The 16,445-nt window shown below is 47.1% G+C and overlaps 1 protein-coding gene across 1 annotated transcript in view; it reads right to left on the bottom strand.

Moving 5' to 3' along the window:
• Med15 (mediator complex subunit 15) overlaps positions 1–12,190 on the bottom strand; it is a 64,543-nt gene extending 52,353 nt beyond the window's left edge. The window contains 1 exon segment of the mRNA XM_028862753.2: positions 12,040–12,190. Within this exon segment, the coding sequence (XP_028718586.1) occupies positions 12,040–12,107 (68 nt within the window). The 5' untranslated portion in view covers positions 12,108–12,190.
• Positions 12,191–16,445: the final 4,255 nt, after the last annotated feature.

Genomic DNA, 16,445 nt, shown 5'->3' with positions numbered 1-16,445 from the left:
TCTGGTATTTCCAACCTGTTGGTTTAATCTCCAAAGAACTAGCCGAGGGAGTGGTGGCCTCAGTCCCAGCACTCAGGAGGCAGACGACCCCTGTGAGTTCATGGCCTGCACAGTGAACTCCAGGGCAACCAAACTACATAGGGAGACCCCAACTCAAACACACAAACAAGAACCATGAGCTGGAGACCCTTTGACCTCTGCTCTGATGTCAGCCTGGGGTCCAGAGCGCCTCAACCACCACCAAGCAACTACACAACACTGTCAATGTGGTTTTGTGGTTCTAGGACAAGAAGCCCTACCTCCAGAGATTAGCACTCAGCTACAAATCACATGGCATCCTGGGTGTGAGTTAAAACAGCCCAGGAGGGAGTAGAGAGTGGAAGTGAAAGAGTAAGGTCACATGTTGTTACCTCTCAGAGGACTGGAAATGTTTTCCGATTATCTCTACTTCTGGAAACGTTCAAAAGTCCATGGAAGAACTTTCCCCAAAAGAGTATTAAATCCTATGTTCATTTTAGGCAGGTGGAGGGCTATGCATAAGTCTATGCCTCTTGTGAATAGAAGCTGTGGACACACAGGGGCAGCCAGAACCAGCCAGGCAGAGAGAATAGCCTCAGGCAGGAAAAAAACTACAACTCAGAACTGGACTCAGAAAAGTCTCTGTGTGTGCCTACCAACATAAGACATTCAGTCATGTGTGTGTGTGTGCCAACATAAGACATTCAGTCATGTGTGTGTGTGCGTGCCAACATATGACATTCAGTCATGTGTGTGTGTGTGTGTGTGCCTACCAACATAAGACATTCAGTCATGTGTGTGTGTGTGCCTACCAACATAAGACATTCAGTCATGTGTGTGTGTGCGTGCCAACATAAGACATTCAGTCATGTGTGTGTGTGCCTACCAACATAAGACATTCAGTCATGTGTGTGTGTGTGCGTGCCAACATAAGACATTCAGTCATGTGTGTGTGTGCCTACCAACATAAGACATTCAGTCATGTGTGTGTGTGCCTGCCAACATAAGACATTCAGTCATGTGTGTGTGTGCCTGCCAACATAAGACATTCAGTCATGTGTGTGTGTGTGCCTGCCAACATAAGACATTCAGTCATGTGTGTGTGCGTGCCAACATAAGACATTCAGTCATGTGTGTGTGTGTGCCTACCAACATAAGACATTCAGTCATGTGTGTGTGTGCCTACCAACATAAGACATTCAGTCATGTGTGTGTGTGTGTGCCTGCCAACATAAGACATTCAGTCATGTGTGTGTGTGTGTGTGCCTACCAACATAAGACATTCAGTCATGTGTGTGTGTGCGTGCCAACATAAGACATTCAGTCATGTGTGTGTGTGCCTGCCAACATAAGACATTCAGTCATGTGTGTGTGTGCCTACCAACATAAGACATTCAGTCATGTGTGTGTGTGTGCCTACCAACATAAGACATTCAGTCATGTGTGTGTGTGTGTGTGCCTACCAACATAAGACATTCAGTCATGTGTGTGTGTGCCTGCCAACATAAGACATTCAGTCATGTGTGTGTGTGTGTGCCTACCAACATAAGACATTCAGTCATGTGTGTGTGTGCCTACCAACATAAGACATTCAGTCATGTGTGTGTGTGTGTGCCTGCCAACATAAGACATTCAGTCATGTGTGTGTGTGCGTGCCAACATAAGACATTCAGTCGTGTGTGTGTGTGCCTATCAACATAAGACATTCAGTCATGTGTGTGTGTGTGTGCCTGCCAACATAAGACATTCAGTCATGTGTGTGTGTGCGTGCCAACATAAGACATTCAGTCATGTGTGTGTGTGTGCGTGCCAACATAAGACAGTCATGTGTGTGTGTGCGTGCCAACATAAGACATTCAGTCATGTGTGTGTGTGCCTGCCAACATAAGACATTCAGTCGTGTGTGTGTGTGCCTACCAACATAAGACATTCAGTCATGTGTGTGTGTGCCTACCAACATGAGTCATTCAGTCATATTAGAAGCACACAGATCTATGGGAAATGTATCCCTATGTTAATAATGGCACAACTGGGCAGAGAGATTACAGAAACACTTTCCTGTTTTTCAATCCCCTATAATGTTATCTGGCAGGGAGTGAAATGCTACACCCAAAATTCTGGCTATACTGACCAAAATAGGAGAGAGAGGCGTGGCTGAGGAGAGGCGTGGCTGAGGAGAGAGAGGCGGGGCCGAGGAGAGGCGGGGCCGAGGAGAGGCGGGGCCGAGGAGAGGCGGGGCCGAGGAGAGGCGGGGCCGAGGAGAGGCGGGGCCGAGGAGAGAGAGGCGGGGCTGAGGCTGCTGCCACAGAGCCACTTCCGAGGCCAAGGCTGCAGTCTGTACCCCCTCACTCCATAGCCCTCCCCTGGGAAAAGAAGCAGAGGAGACTCACTAAGGCAGGTGATAGGGCCTAGTTGTACAGCAGGCTCATCCTACGCCCCTTTCAGAAGACTGCGTCCAGGCCACCCTTCCACACCACTGCTGCTGGAACATTTCTCCTTGGAAGCACTGGTACTGACGCCCACAACCCAAATCACCTTGCACCCATCTCTCAGAATCCACACAGCATCCAGGCTTTCTCTGCAGGGTGGGTACCTAACATGTGCCTCCTCCCTTCTTTCCTCTGAAAGTGCATGTATGCGACCACACTCACACATATACAAGTACACACACACACACTCTCTCTCCAAATCCAACCCTCTTTCCTTCATAGGCTTTCTCCTAAAACCATCCTGTCTAGTCTGACTGCCACTGTACCTGAGAGGGTCTCAAACTTGGCTGTGTATTCAAATTCAAAAAGACTGCTTGCTTGCTATAAAGGCAGATGCTATGAAAACACCAGGTCCAAGCATCAAGCAAGGAGTATTCCCTGACACTGCTGTACATATAAACTGGGACCACTTAAGAAGGCTGTTCAGGACAATGTGCTAAAGGCCACGTCCCAACACAGCCTGACTCCATTCCGACATCCACGCCCACCTTGGATTAGGTTCCCAATACCCACATAGCAGCTTACAACCACAGGAACCCCAGTTCTGGGGAACCCAGTACCCTCTTCGGGCTTCCATAGGCACTGAATGCACATGGTGCACATATACACTTACAGGCCACACTCATACACATAAGCCCAGCACTCAATAGACTGGGCTGTACAGTAAGACCCTGTCTCAAAAAGAAAGAAAAAAAGAGATCTGGGGATGCAGACCTGGTGGGAGCATGCTTGCCAACACACTCAGTTCCCAGCCTGTCAATCCTACACTCAGGAGGTGGAGGTGGTAGGTTACAAGTTCTGAGTCATCCTGCCCAAGTGGGTGTTTTGAAAAAAGAATAAAAAATAAATAATTTTTAAAGAGAGACATATTCATTATAGGAGATATCCTCAAAAGTGAAATAATTAAAGGGGAAAAAGAGAAACTAGTTGATAGTTAAAGTGAGCCTCTCACTTGGGAACAGTAAATTCAATATCTTTTGTCTCTCTAGAATCAGGTGTCTATTGTTTATCTACAGAAACCTAATAAAAGAGTTTACTCCCCTTAGTTACCATCTTTTTTTAAAGGTAAGACCTAGTGTGTCGCCCAGGCTAGCCTGGAGGCCCTGGAATTGCCAACAAGCACTGGAATAACCGACTCATATTTCTCCACACTCAACGATGGGAAGATCTTAATTTACAGGCTGGACTACTTAACAGAGCCAGACGGTGGTGGTGGCAGCACACGGCTCTAATCCCATTGCTGGGAGGCAGAGGTAACAGGCGGATGGATCTCTGAGTTCCAGGACAGCCCGGGCTACAAGGAGAAACCCTGTCTCGAAAAACCGATACAACAGCAAACAAAACCAAGGGCTGGAGAAATGGCCCAGTGTTTAGAGCACCTCCTGCTTACAGAAGACCGAGGTTCTGGTTCTAACACCCACACAGTGCTTACAATTATCTGTAATTCCAGTTCCAGGGTCTGACACCCTCTCTCTTCTGGCTTGAGGGCACCAGGTGTATACTCAATGCACTTACATGAAAGCAAACACTCATACACAGAAAAGAAAGAAATCTTTTTTTTTTTTCACGTCAATGTGTTTTAATGGAAAAAGGAGGACTGGAGAGATGACTCAGCAGTTGTGAGCATTGTCTGCTCTTCCAAAGGACCTGGGGAGATTCCCAATGGTCACATGGTGGCTCAGTTCCAGGGGATTTGACTCCTTCTACTGGTCTCCACAGGCATCAGGAGCACAACTGATAAAAAGTCACATGTAGCCAGGCAGTGGTGGCACACGACTTTAATCCCAGCACTCAGGTGGCAGAGGCAGGTGGATCCCTGAATTCAAGGCCAATCTGGTCTACAGAGCAAGTTCCAGGACAGCCATGGCTACACAGAGAAACTCTGTCTTGAAGAAAAACAAAAGGTCCCGCTTTAGAAACTGGCGAGATGGCTCAGAGGTGAAGAGAGCTCATCACTCTTGCAGAGGCTCCAAATTTGATTCCCAGCACCCACATCCCGCAGCTCACAACCACCTGTAACTCCAGCTCCAGGGGATTCTAGCCTTCAAGGGCACCTGTATTCCGTGCATATCCACGCTTACACACACACTTAAAAACAAGAATAATCTTAAAAAATAAAAAAGCTCCATTCCACGATGTAGTAGCGAGCATCCTCATTCCACCAGGGTATGAACACCCTTGGATTATATCTTGGGAAGAAATGGCTAAGGAAAATTTAAGAGTACTACAATAGTGTATTGCTAGATGGTTCATCCTCACTTATGTATCCCAAGCTGATTTAGGTGGCTGACCAACATCGCATGTGTTACTTCTGTCTTTACTCAAGCTAAGCACCCAACAGTGAGCCCAGCACCACATCCCGACAGGCCCACAACAGTGCTCATGTGACCTGTGCCCGACAGGGCTCAAGAACCCTGTGCACTCTAACATTCACGGCCAGACAGGAAGGAACGCTAATTCCAAAAGCATTCATACTGTTCCTACCCTGCAGAGCTAAGGCAGGCAGGAAACAAGCCTTCAGTCTGTACAAACTGCCTTGTCTTCACTGACTTTCAGGGGCAAGGGACAGGACAGGAGGCCCAGTGTCCTGGAGAAGAGCTGCCCAGCTCAGCCACAGGAAGGATGGGTCTTTCGGGCAGAACAAGCAAGGCACAGAGCAGTCGAGGAAAGGGTTGGTTCCTCTGAGGATCCTCGGGCAGCCTGGCTGGATGTAATGTGGAATGAGGGTAGGGCAGGCAGGTGCAGCCTGCAGGAAGAATGAACGCTCAAGAGTGGAGTCTGCAGGCAGTGGGCAGCCACTAAACACACCCTGGATATCAGAACAGCTAAAGGGAGAACATAGAGTACAAAAAAAATGGACATGGGGGTCATGGGGGGTCTTTGAACTGTCCTGCTTGGTTTTGTGATCTTAGCTGCCCACTTTTAGTTTGGAAAGTTCACAAGAATACTTAAAAAAATTTCCCTTGGGTATCTAATTGAAACTATTAGCCTAAGGAATGCTTTAAGGTGATGGCTTCACCCCAGCCAGTGACTGCAGCAGGCAGAAAATAACGTGCCCACAGTCCCCCACCTCAGAATGGCCAGCATCATCTTCAATGAGACACAGCCTTAGTCACCATCAGGTAACAGCTGAAAGATCTCTGATCAGAAAATTAATGTAAGTATGTCAGCTCTAGTAGGTTCACAGGAGGTCAAAGATCATCAGGAACTTAGGTGTGGTGATGGTAATCCCAACACTAACAAGGTAGAGAAGGGAGGGACCTGGAATTCAAGGCCAGCCTGGGTATGAGCCTGGGTATGAGACTCTCAACCCGCCTCCCCCAAAAAAAAGGCATTTGGGGTTCACCCTCCAGTCTCCTAAGGGTCTATGGAGAATCCTGACATTATAAATTGGAGACTCAGTAAGTAGTGGCAGGCTCCTGTCTAAAAGCTTCCACTGCACTTGGCTGGGATTAAATTTGAGCATCTGCTTACCCAATTCCATGAAATGGACACAACCTTACTCTCCCAGATCTTAAAAGGTAGTTTGCCTTTAACATCACGGTATGGTCCAGCCAGCATCCATCTGTAATATGAAGAGTAAGAGCAGTGAGCTCTTCTCTAGGCCTGCCTCCTCACCTTACAATTAGAACAGGTCCATCTGGCTCTGAGCATGGTGGCGGGCCATGCCTACAATATTAGCATCTCCAGACCAGTTCAAATTACCCAGTCTACCTACTGATATCCTAGCTCAAAACCAAAAATTTAAAAAAAGGAAAAGGAAAAAGGTGCATGAAGACAACATGTGCCAACTCAACACAGCTGGGTATGGTGTAATCGGTTCAAGGCCAACCTCTGATACATAATGAGTTCAACACTAGCCTGGGCTGCATGAGACTCTTGTCTTTTTTGATTAGTTTTCCGAGACAGGGTTTCTCTGTGTAGCCCTGGCTGTTCTCGAACTCGCTCTGTACACCAGGCTGGCCTCGAACTCACAGAGATTGGCCTACCTCTGCCTCCCTAGGGCTGGTAATGCTGGGATTAAAGACGTGTGTCACCATGAAGAGTGAGACTTTGGTAGAGAGAGAACAAACACCAAAAATCACTGGCAACTGCCTGTCTGCCCTGGCCTCACAGTGTGCACTCCTTGGCCTTCTGACATTTTACCAGGACACTAACACAGCCCTGCCTTTCCCTGGCTGCGGCTACCCCTTCCTGCATCTGCTCAGAAGCACGCTACACTGAAGAGTGCCAGAGACAAAAGCCTCAAGAGGAAGATGACAGACCCAGACTTCGGTCGACAGGGGACATTTCCTCTTGACATAAAGTTTATGATCATCTTGAATGTATCCTATCAGTTTTTATGTTCTCAAAAACAGTGCTCAGTTCTTACCTGGGAGGGGGGAGAACGGCACAGCAGGAAATTAAGATCAGGGAGCAGGCTAGGGAGAGGGCCCAGCAGGTAACGGGCTTGCTGGGAAGCAGTGAGGCCCCGAGTCTGAGATCTACCACCTACCTACAAAGCTGGACACACAACTATGTAATTCCAGACCGGAGAGGGTGGGGGGAAGTGGGGGGTGGGGGGGTGGTAGGAAGAGGAGGATCCTTGGGACTTGCTGCCAACCTGTCTAGATAAATCAGTGAGCTCTAGATTCAGTGAGATCTTGTCTCAAAAAATACGGTAGAGAAACTGAGAACAGTATCACACATAGACAGAAAGACCGAGAAGTAACTGATGATGTGCATTCACTCACTGCTTATGTATTTGCTGTGAACCTGGTGTCAGGCATGGACAAGTCAGGACAGATGCACTTGTTTTCCAAGAGCCTGAAGACCAGGGACACGCAAACATGAACCAAAAAGTCCCACAAGGAAGCCCCACAGAACCCTGCTTAGGAGGATCTAAGAACAGTTTCTCTCCTGTGGCTGTGCAGGAAGTATGGATACCTCCTTAAGAGTCAATATGAACCAATCAATCACCTCCTACCTACCCTCCTCCTTTGGGTTTCTTTAGATGTCACTGCATCAAACCACCCGGGCTTCATCAACCCCAGCCATAGCACCTCCTGTCACTGTGGGGCCCCAGACCCTACAAAGCCTGCACAGAAGTCTCTTCAGTGTCCCTCCCAGTATCCTTGTGAGACCAACTAGTATCATTTCACAGATGAGGGGCCTGATCAGAAAGGGCAAGCAGTGCCAAGGTCACAAAGGCAATGTGCAGAGGAGGGAAGTATTCCAGTTTCACAACACATAATCCACGGTCACTGTAAAGGGAGGCTGGCCAGGTGGGCCCCAGGAAAACACTGCCTCCTGTACTCTGCACACCACAGAGGACTGGAGTTCCCCAGAAGGTGACCCACTTTAGATGAGGGACAGGGACGGGTCCTAACTACTGACACCACAGCAGACGTGGAAAGGAAGAAAGCGGCTCACACTTTAGTCACAATCTTCTGAATACCCTAAACACTTGGTAACCACTGTTTTAGAGAGACAGTGGCTAGAGGTATACAGATCAGTAGCGGAGGATATGCTGGGCACACCCAAGACCCTGAGCTCAATCTCCAGCAAGTAAAACCAAAGAAATAAATCAACATTCAAAGGAAGAACTTTGAATGTTAAAGTGAAAAGACCAGAGAAGCCGGATCACAGGGGAGCTACAAAAAAATAATCAAGGTTACAGGACAGTGGACGGCCTGATGATGACATGGGCTACAGGTTGTCCTCACTTGTGTGACCTAGGAAGGGCTGGGGAGGTAGACACAGTGGAAGCTAAGAAGACTCAACTCCCAGTCACAGCTGTCAAACTTGCTTTCTCCTCAGTGAGAGATGTTTCATCTTCTCTGAAAGCTCCCAGAACCTTCCCAGTGGTTCGTAGCTCCACATTCCCCAGCAACTGAAGACTGAACCCAGGGCGTCCTGGGGACTACATGAATGATCTCCTGTTGAGCTACTCCCTACAACCTTTGATGTGCTCACCCAAATGTGGTAGGCAAATGTTGCCCCCTCCACAAAGATACACAGGCCCTGGGCTTTCATTATTCCTCATCTATTATAAATCACTAGAGCTTGAAGCATTTCCCAAAATGGCCAAATTTAAACAACAGCATAAACAGTGGAAGAAGTCGGAACAAAAGATGTGTAGATTAGTCCAATATAAATCCTCCTAAACTCTATGAACACAAGAAATCAAGTCACCAGCAAAGCAAACCCTGGAGAGAAAACAAGCAAACTGAAGAAGTGAGAACACCCAATGAGCTCGCTTAGTTTTTTTGTAAACTTGACACAGGCTAGGGTCATCTTGGAAGAGTGGAACCTTAACTAAAAAATGCCCCCATCCAATTGGCCTGCAAGCCTGTGGGGAATTTTGATCAACGATTGATAAGGAGGGCCCAGTCCACTGTGGCCAGTGCCACCTCTGGGCTGGTGCTCCTGGGCTGTAAAGAAAAGCAGGCTGAGCACACCATGAAGGAGCCAGTAAGCAGCACTCCTCCAGTCTCTGCTGTAGTTTCTGCCGCCAGACTCCTGCTCTGCATACACATTTGTTTTGTTTTGTTTTGACACAGGGTCTCTCTATATAGTCCTGACTGTCCAAGAACTCTGTAGACCAGGCTGGCCTCAAACTCACAGAGATCTGCCTGGCTCTGCCTCCCAAGTGCTGAAATTAAAGCTATGCACCACTACAGCTCTCCAATTTTTATTTGCTTTTTATGTTTCTGAAGATGTTGCCTGCATGTATAGAAATGCACCAGTTTATGCCTGGTGCCTGCTCAAGTCAGAAGAGGGCTTTGGATCCCTTGGAACTGGAGTTATGGATGGCTGTGAGCCACCAAGTAGGGGCCTAAATCAAACCCTGGGCCTTTGCAAGAGTTACAAGTGGTCTTCATCACTGACGGGGAGTCATCTCTCTAGCACCTCCTGCCCTGGCTGAGTTCCTATCCCGGCTTTCCTTGATGGTAAGGATAAAGTGTAACATGAAATAAACCCTTTCCTCCCCAAAATGCTTTTTGTCACGGTGTTGCCCTTAAAAAGCAACCTTTGATATGCTCACCCCAATGTGGTAAGCAAATGTTGCCCCCTCCACAAAGATACATAGGCCCTGTTCCCTAGAACCTGTGACTGTCCTTCACCATAGCTCAAAAGGGACTTTACAGATGTGATTAAGGACACATAATGTTGCATTATTCTAAACTGACCTGTGAAATGCAGAGAATGTTCTCCAAGCTGGATTTGGAGAGTGTCAGAAAAACCAGCCAATGTTAGAATAGGCCACAAAGAAAGCACAAGGTACAACCTCCAGGAACACATACTGACCCCTGGCGAGTGGCCAGGGAGGAAAGCAGATACCTCCGTCTTACATGTGTAAGCAGGAGAATTTGGCCAGCACCTTGAATGGGATTGGAAGGTTCTGCCCCTAAAGGTTCCATCAAGAAGTGTATATCAGCTGGGTGGTGGTGGCACAGGCCTTTAATCCCGGCACTTTGGAGGCAGAGGAGACAGATCTCTGTGAGTTCGAGGCCAACCTGGTCTAGAGAGGGAGTTTCAGGACAGCCAGGGTTCTACAGAGAAACCCTGTCTCAAAAAACCAAAAAAGTGTATATTGCCAATATCTTAATTTCAGCCCTGTAACTAACACTCACCAAATCTTACCTGAGCCTCTGACATAAAGAAATGACCAGATATAATTTGTTACTACAGAAAATAAAATAATACACAAGCAGCAATATCTTACAGAGGTAGAGGGCACCTCAGTTCCCACAGGGAAGCTGCATTATGACGTATCCAGTACACTTCAATCTTCCCCCAGACCTCAGACACTTCCACAGCCCTCCCCTACTGTCTGTGCCAACAACTGACTACTCCAAATCTACTGGGCTTTCCCAGAGAACCTTGCCCTGGGGCTCAGATCACACTTAAGACTTCACTTGGATATATCTCAAGTGCATCAATAAAGCACTTGTGGGCTGCAGACTTGGCTGGGAGGTTAAGCCCACTCAGTGGCTGCTCTTGCAGAAAATCCAGGTTCAATTCCCAGCACTCACAAAGCAGCTCATAACTCCAGTCCCACAGCCTCTGCTGACCTTAGAGGGCACGAGGCATACATGGCACACTTACAGACAGGAAAGCCAAACACTCATACATATAAAACAAAAACAAAACACTTGTTTGCTGAACTGTCTGCAAAGCGGTCCGAGGTTATTCTGTGGTGGTACCAAGCCACTGATCCAGTACCCACTCCTTCCTCTGTCCCGATGCCTTCCTTCCACACTGCTTCACCCCACCCCTCCATCCTGTAAGTCACCGATGTGTCCACACATTCCCCTCTCTCTGGAATCTGTCTTCCTCTTTCAATTCCCCTCACCTAACGTGGGCCTTCGGAATCTCTGCACTGTGCCTTCTACAACCGTTCATGAAACCTTAAGATGGACAGTGATCGAGCACCGGGAATGTGAGTGAAAAAACAGAACCCCTACCAACCCCTTCCAGAGCAAAAAACTCCCCAAACCGCCTCTTGGTTCCTTAATTCATCTCCAGGGACTCAGGGACCTTCCCAACATGAATGCTGGACCACTTCAAGGCAGATCACATGTAAAACACAGGTACAAGTTGTTTGCCCAACATCCGTATCACTAACCACCTGCTCACACTCCTGCCTATCTCCTTGACCCTCCCTCCACCTACAAGAGTCCTTCATGATGACTTCCCAGGCATCTGCTGGGAATGGTGGCCTCTCGCCCTCCTACTTTTCTTTCTAGCGCTCAATCTGTCGCCAACTCTACCAGGCGACTCCAGTCCTACTCACCTAACACGACCGAGCATTGACACAACTGTACTATCTGTTCCTTTACCGACAGTACCCACCCTCAGGGAAAAGGCTGTGCCACAAGCCATCTTCTAAGCGCTTCTGGAAGCTCAGTAAGACGGCAGAGTGAAAGAAGCACTCAGCAGTGCTCGGTGAGCAGGGGCACCCCAGCCCTTCACTCCCTAACCCTCCACAGCTGCTTCCTGCCACCGTTCGGCCAAGTTCACACACCTTGTGGAAGAGAAGGGAACACTATTCCCTGCCCCTCTGCCCACAGCCCCAACACCTACTAATCTTCCAATGATCTTCCAATTTTATCTTCCATCCACCCTCCTCCAACTCACTGAGGTGGTTTCTGTTTTTTGTTTTATTTTGTTTTGTTGTTTTGTTTTTTGTAATAAGCCGCGCGGTGCCCCTGGTAACTCTTTGGCTGCCTCTTTCTCTTTCTGTATTCAGTGTCAATCTAAGCAGAGGAAAATTTGCACTCAAGCACACAAATGACGAGGCGGCTCAGGACGATGACTCACTAGCCAGGGCTGCTGGGTTTGCAGAGTTCGGCCCCAGGAAAACTAGCCAGCAGTCCCTGTCCGCCCAGACAGGCCAGGGAGACTGCAGAAGGACCCCCGTCCGCCCCCGGCGCCCAGCGGACCCCGCAGGCTCCCGCCAGCCAGGGTCGGCGGCGGGTCCAGCCCTGCCTCACCCGGCCGGCGGGGAAGGGCCGACCACCCGGTCCTCGCCCCCGGCCACACTCACATTTGGCTGACCAGCTTCTGCCGAAAGGCGGCACTACGCCAGTCGGTCTCCTGCCCCGAAACGTCCATGCCCGTAGCCCGCGTCCCTCGCCGCCGCCGCCGCCGCCTCTAACACAGCGCAGGCCCGAACGCGGAAGCCGAGCGATCCCGCTGCCGGGCCACGCCGGAAGTACCAGGAGGTTATGGGAAATGGAGTCTCGCGTCCTTATATGTATGCGCGCGCTATATGAGATCTACTTATATTTTGTTGTCAGTGTTGAAGTTGGCTAATTTTGCTGTTGGAATAATTGCTAATGGATAGTACACCTTTTTCTAAATAATGTTATAATATTGGAATTTTAATATCTAATTTAACATATATGTACATTTTATAGTTATCAAGATAAAACTAGTATTGACACTAAAAAGCAATGTTAGATTTAAGATCTCTGCTCATTGAATCATTAAGTTCAATATTCAAGAGAAGTTAAGCCGGGCGGTGGTGGTAGCGCACGCCTTTAATCCCAGCACTCGGGAGGCAGAGGCAGGCGGATCTCTGTGAGTTCGAGGCCAGCCTGGTCTACAGCGTGAGATCCAGGACAGGCACCGAAACTACACAGAAAAACCCTGTCTCAAAAAGAGAGAGAGAGAAGCAAAAGCCAATTTCTGTTCATGCTTTCTCTGTAGTTCATATTCCTTACTTCTTAGTGGTTCATCTCTTAATACAAGGCATTTTTAGTATTTTGACCTGTTAAGTGGTTAAGTGTTGACGTGCTTGTGTGTCTTGAGTTCACCTTTCAATGTTTACACGATTTAAGTTTAGAGTAACGATTATAAGGTAATTAGCCAATTTTGTAAGTCTCTGTTTTCCCAAACTATATGAAGGTCATCATTTAAGAATTTTCTTTGTCCCAGCACACTGGAGATAGAGGCAGGCAGATCTCTGTTGAGTTCAAGGCAGCCTGCTTTACATGGTGAGTTCTAGGGCAGTCAGGGCCTATGTAGAGAGACCTTGTTTCAAAAAAGCATCCATTTGTTTATTATTACAGAAGAAAACATTTGGGAAAGGGAAGTTGGTTTTTGTTTGTTTGTTTGTTTTGTTTTTGTCTTTGGAAAAGTCTTAAATACACGTGGGTTAAAAACTAAGTGTAATGAACCTAAAAAAGAAAATTCAAAACTGCCAAGCATGGTGATACATGATTTTAATCCCAGCCTTTGGGAGGCAAAAGCAGGCAACAGGTAAGTTCAAGGTCAGCCTGGACAAGGCTAATGCAGGTTCTTTATCCAAATCTTAATGACGAATCTTAACTCTCATATCACACCAGAGTTCCAAACCAGGCTAGGCTACGTAGAGGGAACCTATCTCAAAAAAAATAAAAATAAAGAGCAAGACAAGGGAAGTGGCCGGAGCCGGAGCCCGCTGACCCGTGACACCCACACCATGCCCGCAGTGCTGCAGTGTCAGAGAGTGGAAAATGTGCTGCGCCCCACCAAGATCTCAAGGGTACGCCACGAAAGGGCAAGAGGGAGCTGCTGGTCTTGGACAAAACACGTTCCTCGTGCCCGACCACATCAACATGACTAAGTTCATCAAGATAATAGAAGGCAGTTACAGCTCAACAATAATTAAGCCTTCTTCCTTGTGGTGAACTGGCACAGCATGGTGAGCATGTGTGAGCCTATCTCCCATGGTGAGCATGTGTGAGCCTATCTCCCATGGTGAGCATGTGTGAGCCTATCTCCAAGGTGTATGAGAGTGAAAAGGGTGAAGACCACTTCCTTGTGCATAGTGTTCACCTCCCAGGAGACATTCAGATTGGCACTGGCTGTATAAAACTGGAACAATGCCTAATGTTTCTTAAGCCCTGACCACCATGGAGAAAAGAGACTGCTCAGATCACCACTTGCAGATCAGAACATAGGCGCCCACCAAGGGTGTTAGGGACTGCTTGTCGGCCAGAAACTGAGCTCCATGAAAACGCATTCAGCTTGGGAACTCATCTAAACTAGGCTATCTTGTGTTAGAAGGCTAAAATCAAAATACTTCACATCCTAAATTGCCAATAAAACAAAAAGAGTTAAGTTCACAAGATACAGTGGTTTCAACGGCATCAATTTGCCGATAATCCTGCCCACCTTGGTAATCTGGCCAAGGCAAATGCAGGTTCTTTAATTCCAATATTAATTGCCAAAATTAACATCACACAGTACCCAATAAAATATATAAACATATGTATGTGGTTACAGAATGAACACAAATTCAGCAACAACATAGTTCAGGACGTTTCAGACACAGGCTATAGAAATGCAAGAGAGTCCGTCTATTGATCAGATAACAGAACCAAACCACCGTCGAAAAAACTACTGTCGAAGTAGCTGCTGTTGAGGCCTCAGGAAAGCCAGGGTTGAGGAGGGAAGTTGTTATCAAATACAGATACAGAAGCAGAGTCAGGGACCAGACCATCAGGCAGAGGCACGAGGAGGCTACACCCACTGAAGGGGACCAAATGGAGGCAAGGCTCCAGGAACAAGCAGGAGTGGGCCACCTCGACGCTCACTTGGGTTAGCAGATGACCCACCAGGGCTGGCTGTTGCTGTCCCCACTTTACAGAGTTCGAGTGAGGGAGTGGCACCCTTTGGTTGGTTTGACATGTTCAATACATTCTTTTTTTTTTTTTAAGATTTATTTATTTATTATGTATACAGTGTTCTGCATGCAATGTATGCCTGCAGGCCAGAAGAGGGCACCAGATCTCATTACAGATGGCTGTGAGCCACCATGTGGTTGCTGGGAATTGAACTCAGGACCTCTGGAAGAGTAGCCAGTGCTCTTAACCTCTGAGCCATCTCTCCAGCCCCCTCAATACATTCTTGAGTCTGATTTCTATAATATGATTTTAATATTCCCATGTGCCCCTGCAGTCTCAATTCACTTGGATAAACTTACAGAATGCACCCATTCTACTCCCAGCAATAAGTAATTTATCAGTCTGCACCTCATGATCGACGTTATTTACTTATATATTACATGATAGATGTTATTTACTCATATATTACATGATAGGCACTATTTACTTATATATTACATGATAGATGCTATTTACTTATATGTTACATGGTAGGCATTATTACTTACATGTTACATGATAGGCATTATTATATGTTACATGGTAGATGTTATCTACTTACAAGTTATATGATAGGTGTTATTTACTTATCCACCAGGAGCACACTCCTCCACCCTCAAAATGGACTAAAAAAACAGGTTGTAAAATGGAAACTCTCAGGACCCAACACAGCCTGAAAACCACTATTTTACACGCTAGAGAAGAGGAGAAGAGGGCATAGGCTGAGTTCAACACACATAAAGCTGGAAGGAGGGAACCAGTTCCACAAAGTTGTCCTCTGACCTCACATGCATACCCACGCATATGCTGACTGAATAATAACAAATTTGTTTAAATTTTTCAAAATGTAAGTAATGAATGTACAAAATACATTTATAATTTTTTTCTAGTCACCTATTAACTATATGTGTTGGTTTGTCAATTTAACATAAACTAGAGTCTCTGGGGAAGGGAGACTCTCAGTTGAGGAATTGCCTCCATCAGATTGGCCTGTGGGAATATCTGTTGGGTATTTTGTTGACTGATGACTGATGTGGGAGGGCCCAGTTCACTGTGGGCGGTGCCACCCATGGACAAGTGGTCCTGGGAAAGGAAGTAGTAGAGTAAGTCATAAAGGAACGGGGCCAGTACGCTGCTTTCCTCCATGTTTCCTGTCTCTGTTCCTGCCCTGAATTCTCTCAATGATGGACTGTCATCAGGATGTGTAAGCCAAATAAATCCTTTCTTCCCCAAGGTGTTTTTGGTTGTAGTGTCCACAGCAATAGAAAGTAGACCAGCACTAGATCATCAACAGCGATGTATTACTTTCCTGTTGCTGAGGTAAAACACCATGACCAACAGCAGTTTGAGGAAGAGAAGGAAGGCTTCACTTGTACTTTATGGCTCTATTGGAATAGTCTTCATGGCAGGGAAGGAACGGCATCAGGACAGAAGCTGGCTGATCACACTTCAACCGCGCAGAGGAAGAAGAGAGGGAGAACAGGAAGTGGAGCAAGGCAGCACACTCCCAGTAACTCCCTTCCTCCAACAAGGCTGCACCTCCTGAAAGTTCGAGACAGACCACCAACCGGGGACCAAGTTTTCAAATACGCACACCTATGGGGGTCATTTCTCACTTCAACTATCATAAGCAGAGAGTCATAAAGATGCTGAAAAAAAACTGTTTTCAACACAAAAATTACAGCTCTCACTTCAAAGGGAGTAAGAGAGTTTTGTGAGGAATTAATACTAACAGAGCAGAGAATGTTATGTAAATCAAGACACTTTCAAATATATTGGTGGAAATGTCAAAAAGGTTACA

Source organism: Peromyscus leucopus, chromosome 12 (genome assembly GCF_004664715.2).
Source record: "Peromyscus leucopus breed LL Stock chromosome 12, UCI_PerLeu_2.1, whole genome shotgun sequence".
NCBI classification, from domain to species: Eukaryota; Metazoa; Chordata; class Mammalia; order Rodentia; family Cricetidae; genus Peromyscus; species Peromyscus leucopus.
Note: the sequence above shows the minus strand (reverse complement) of the source record. Positions and strands in the feature narration are given on the sequence as shown.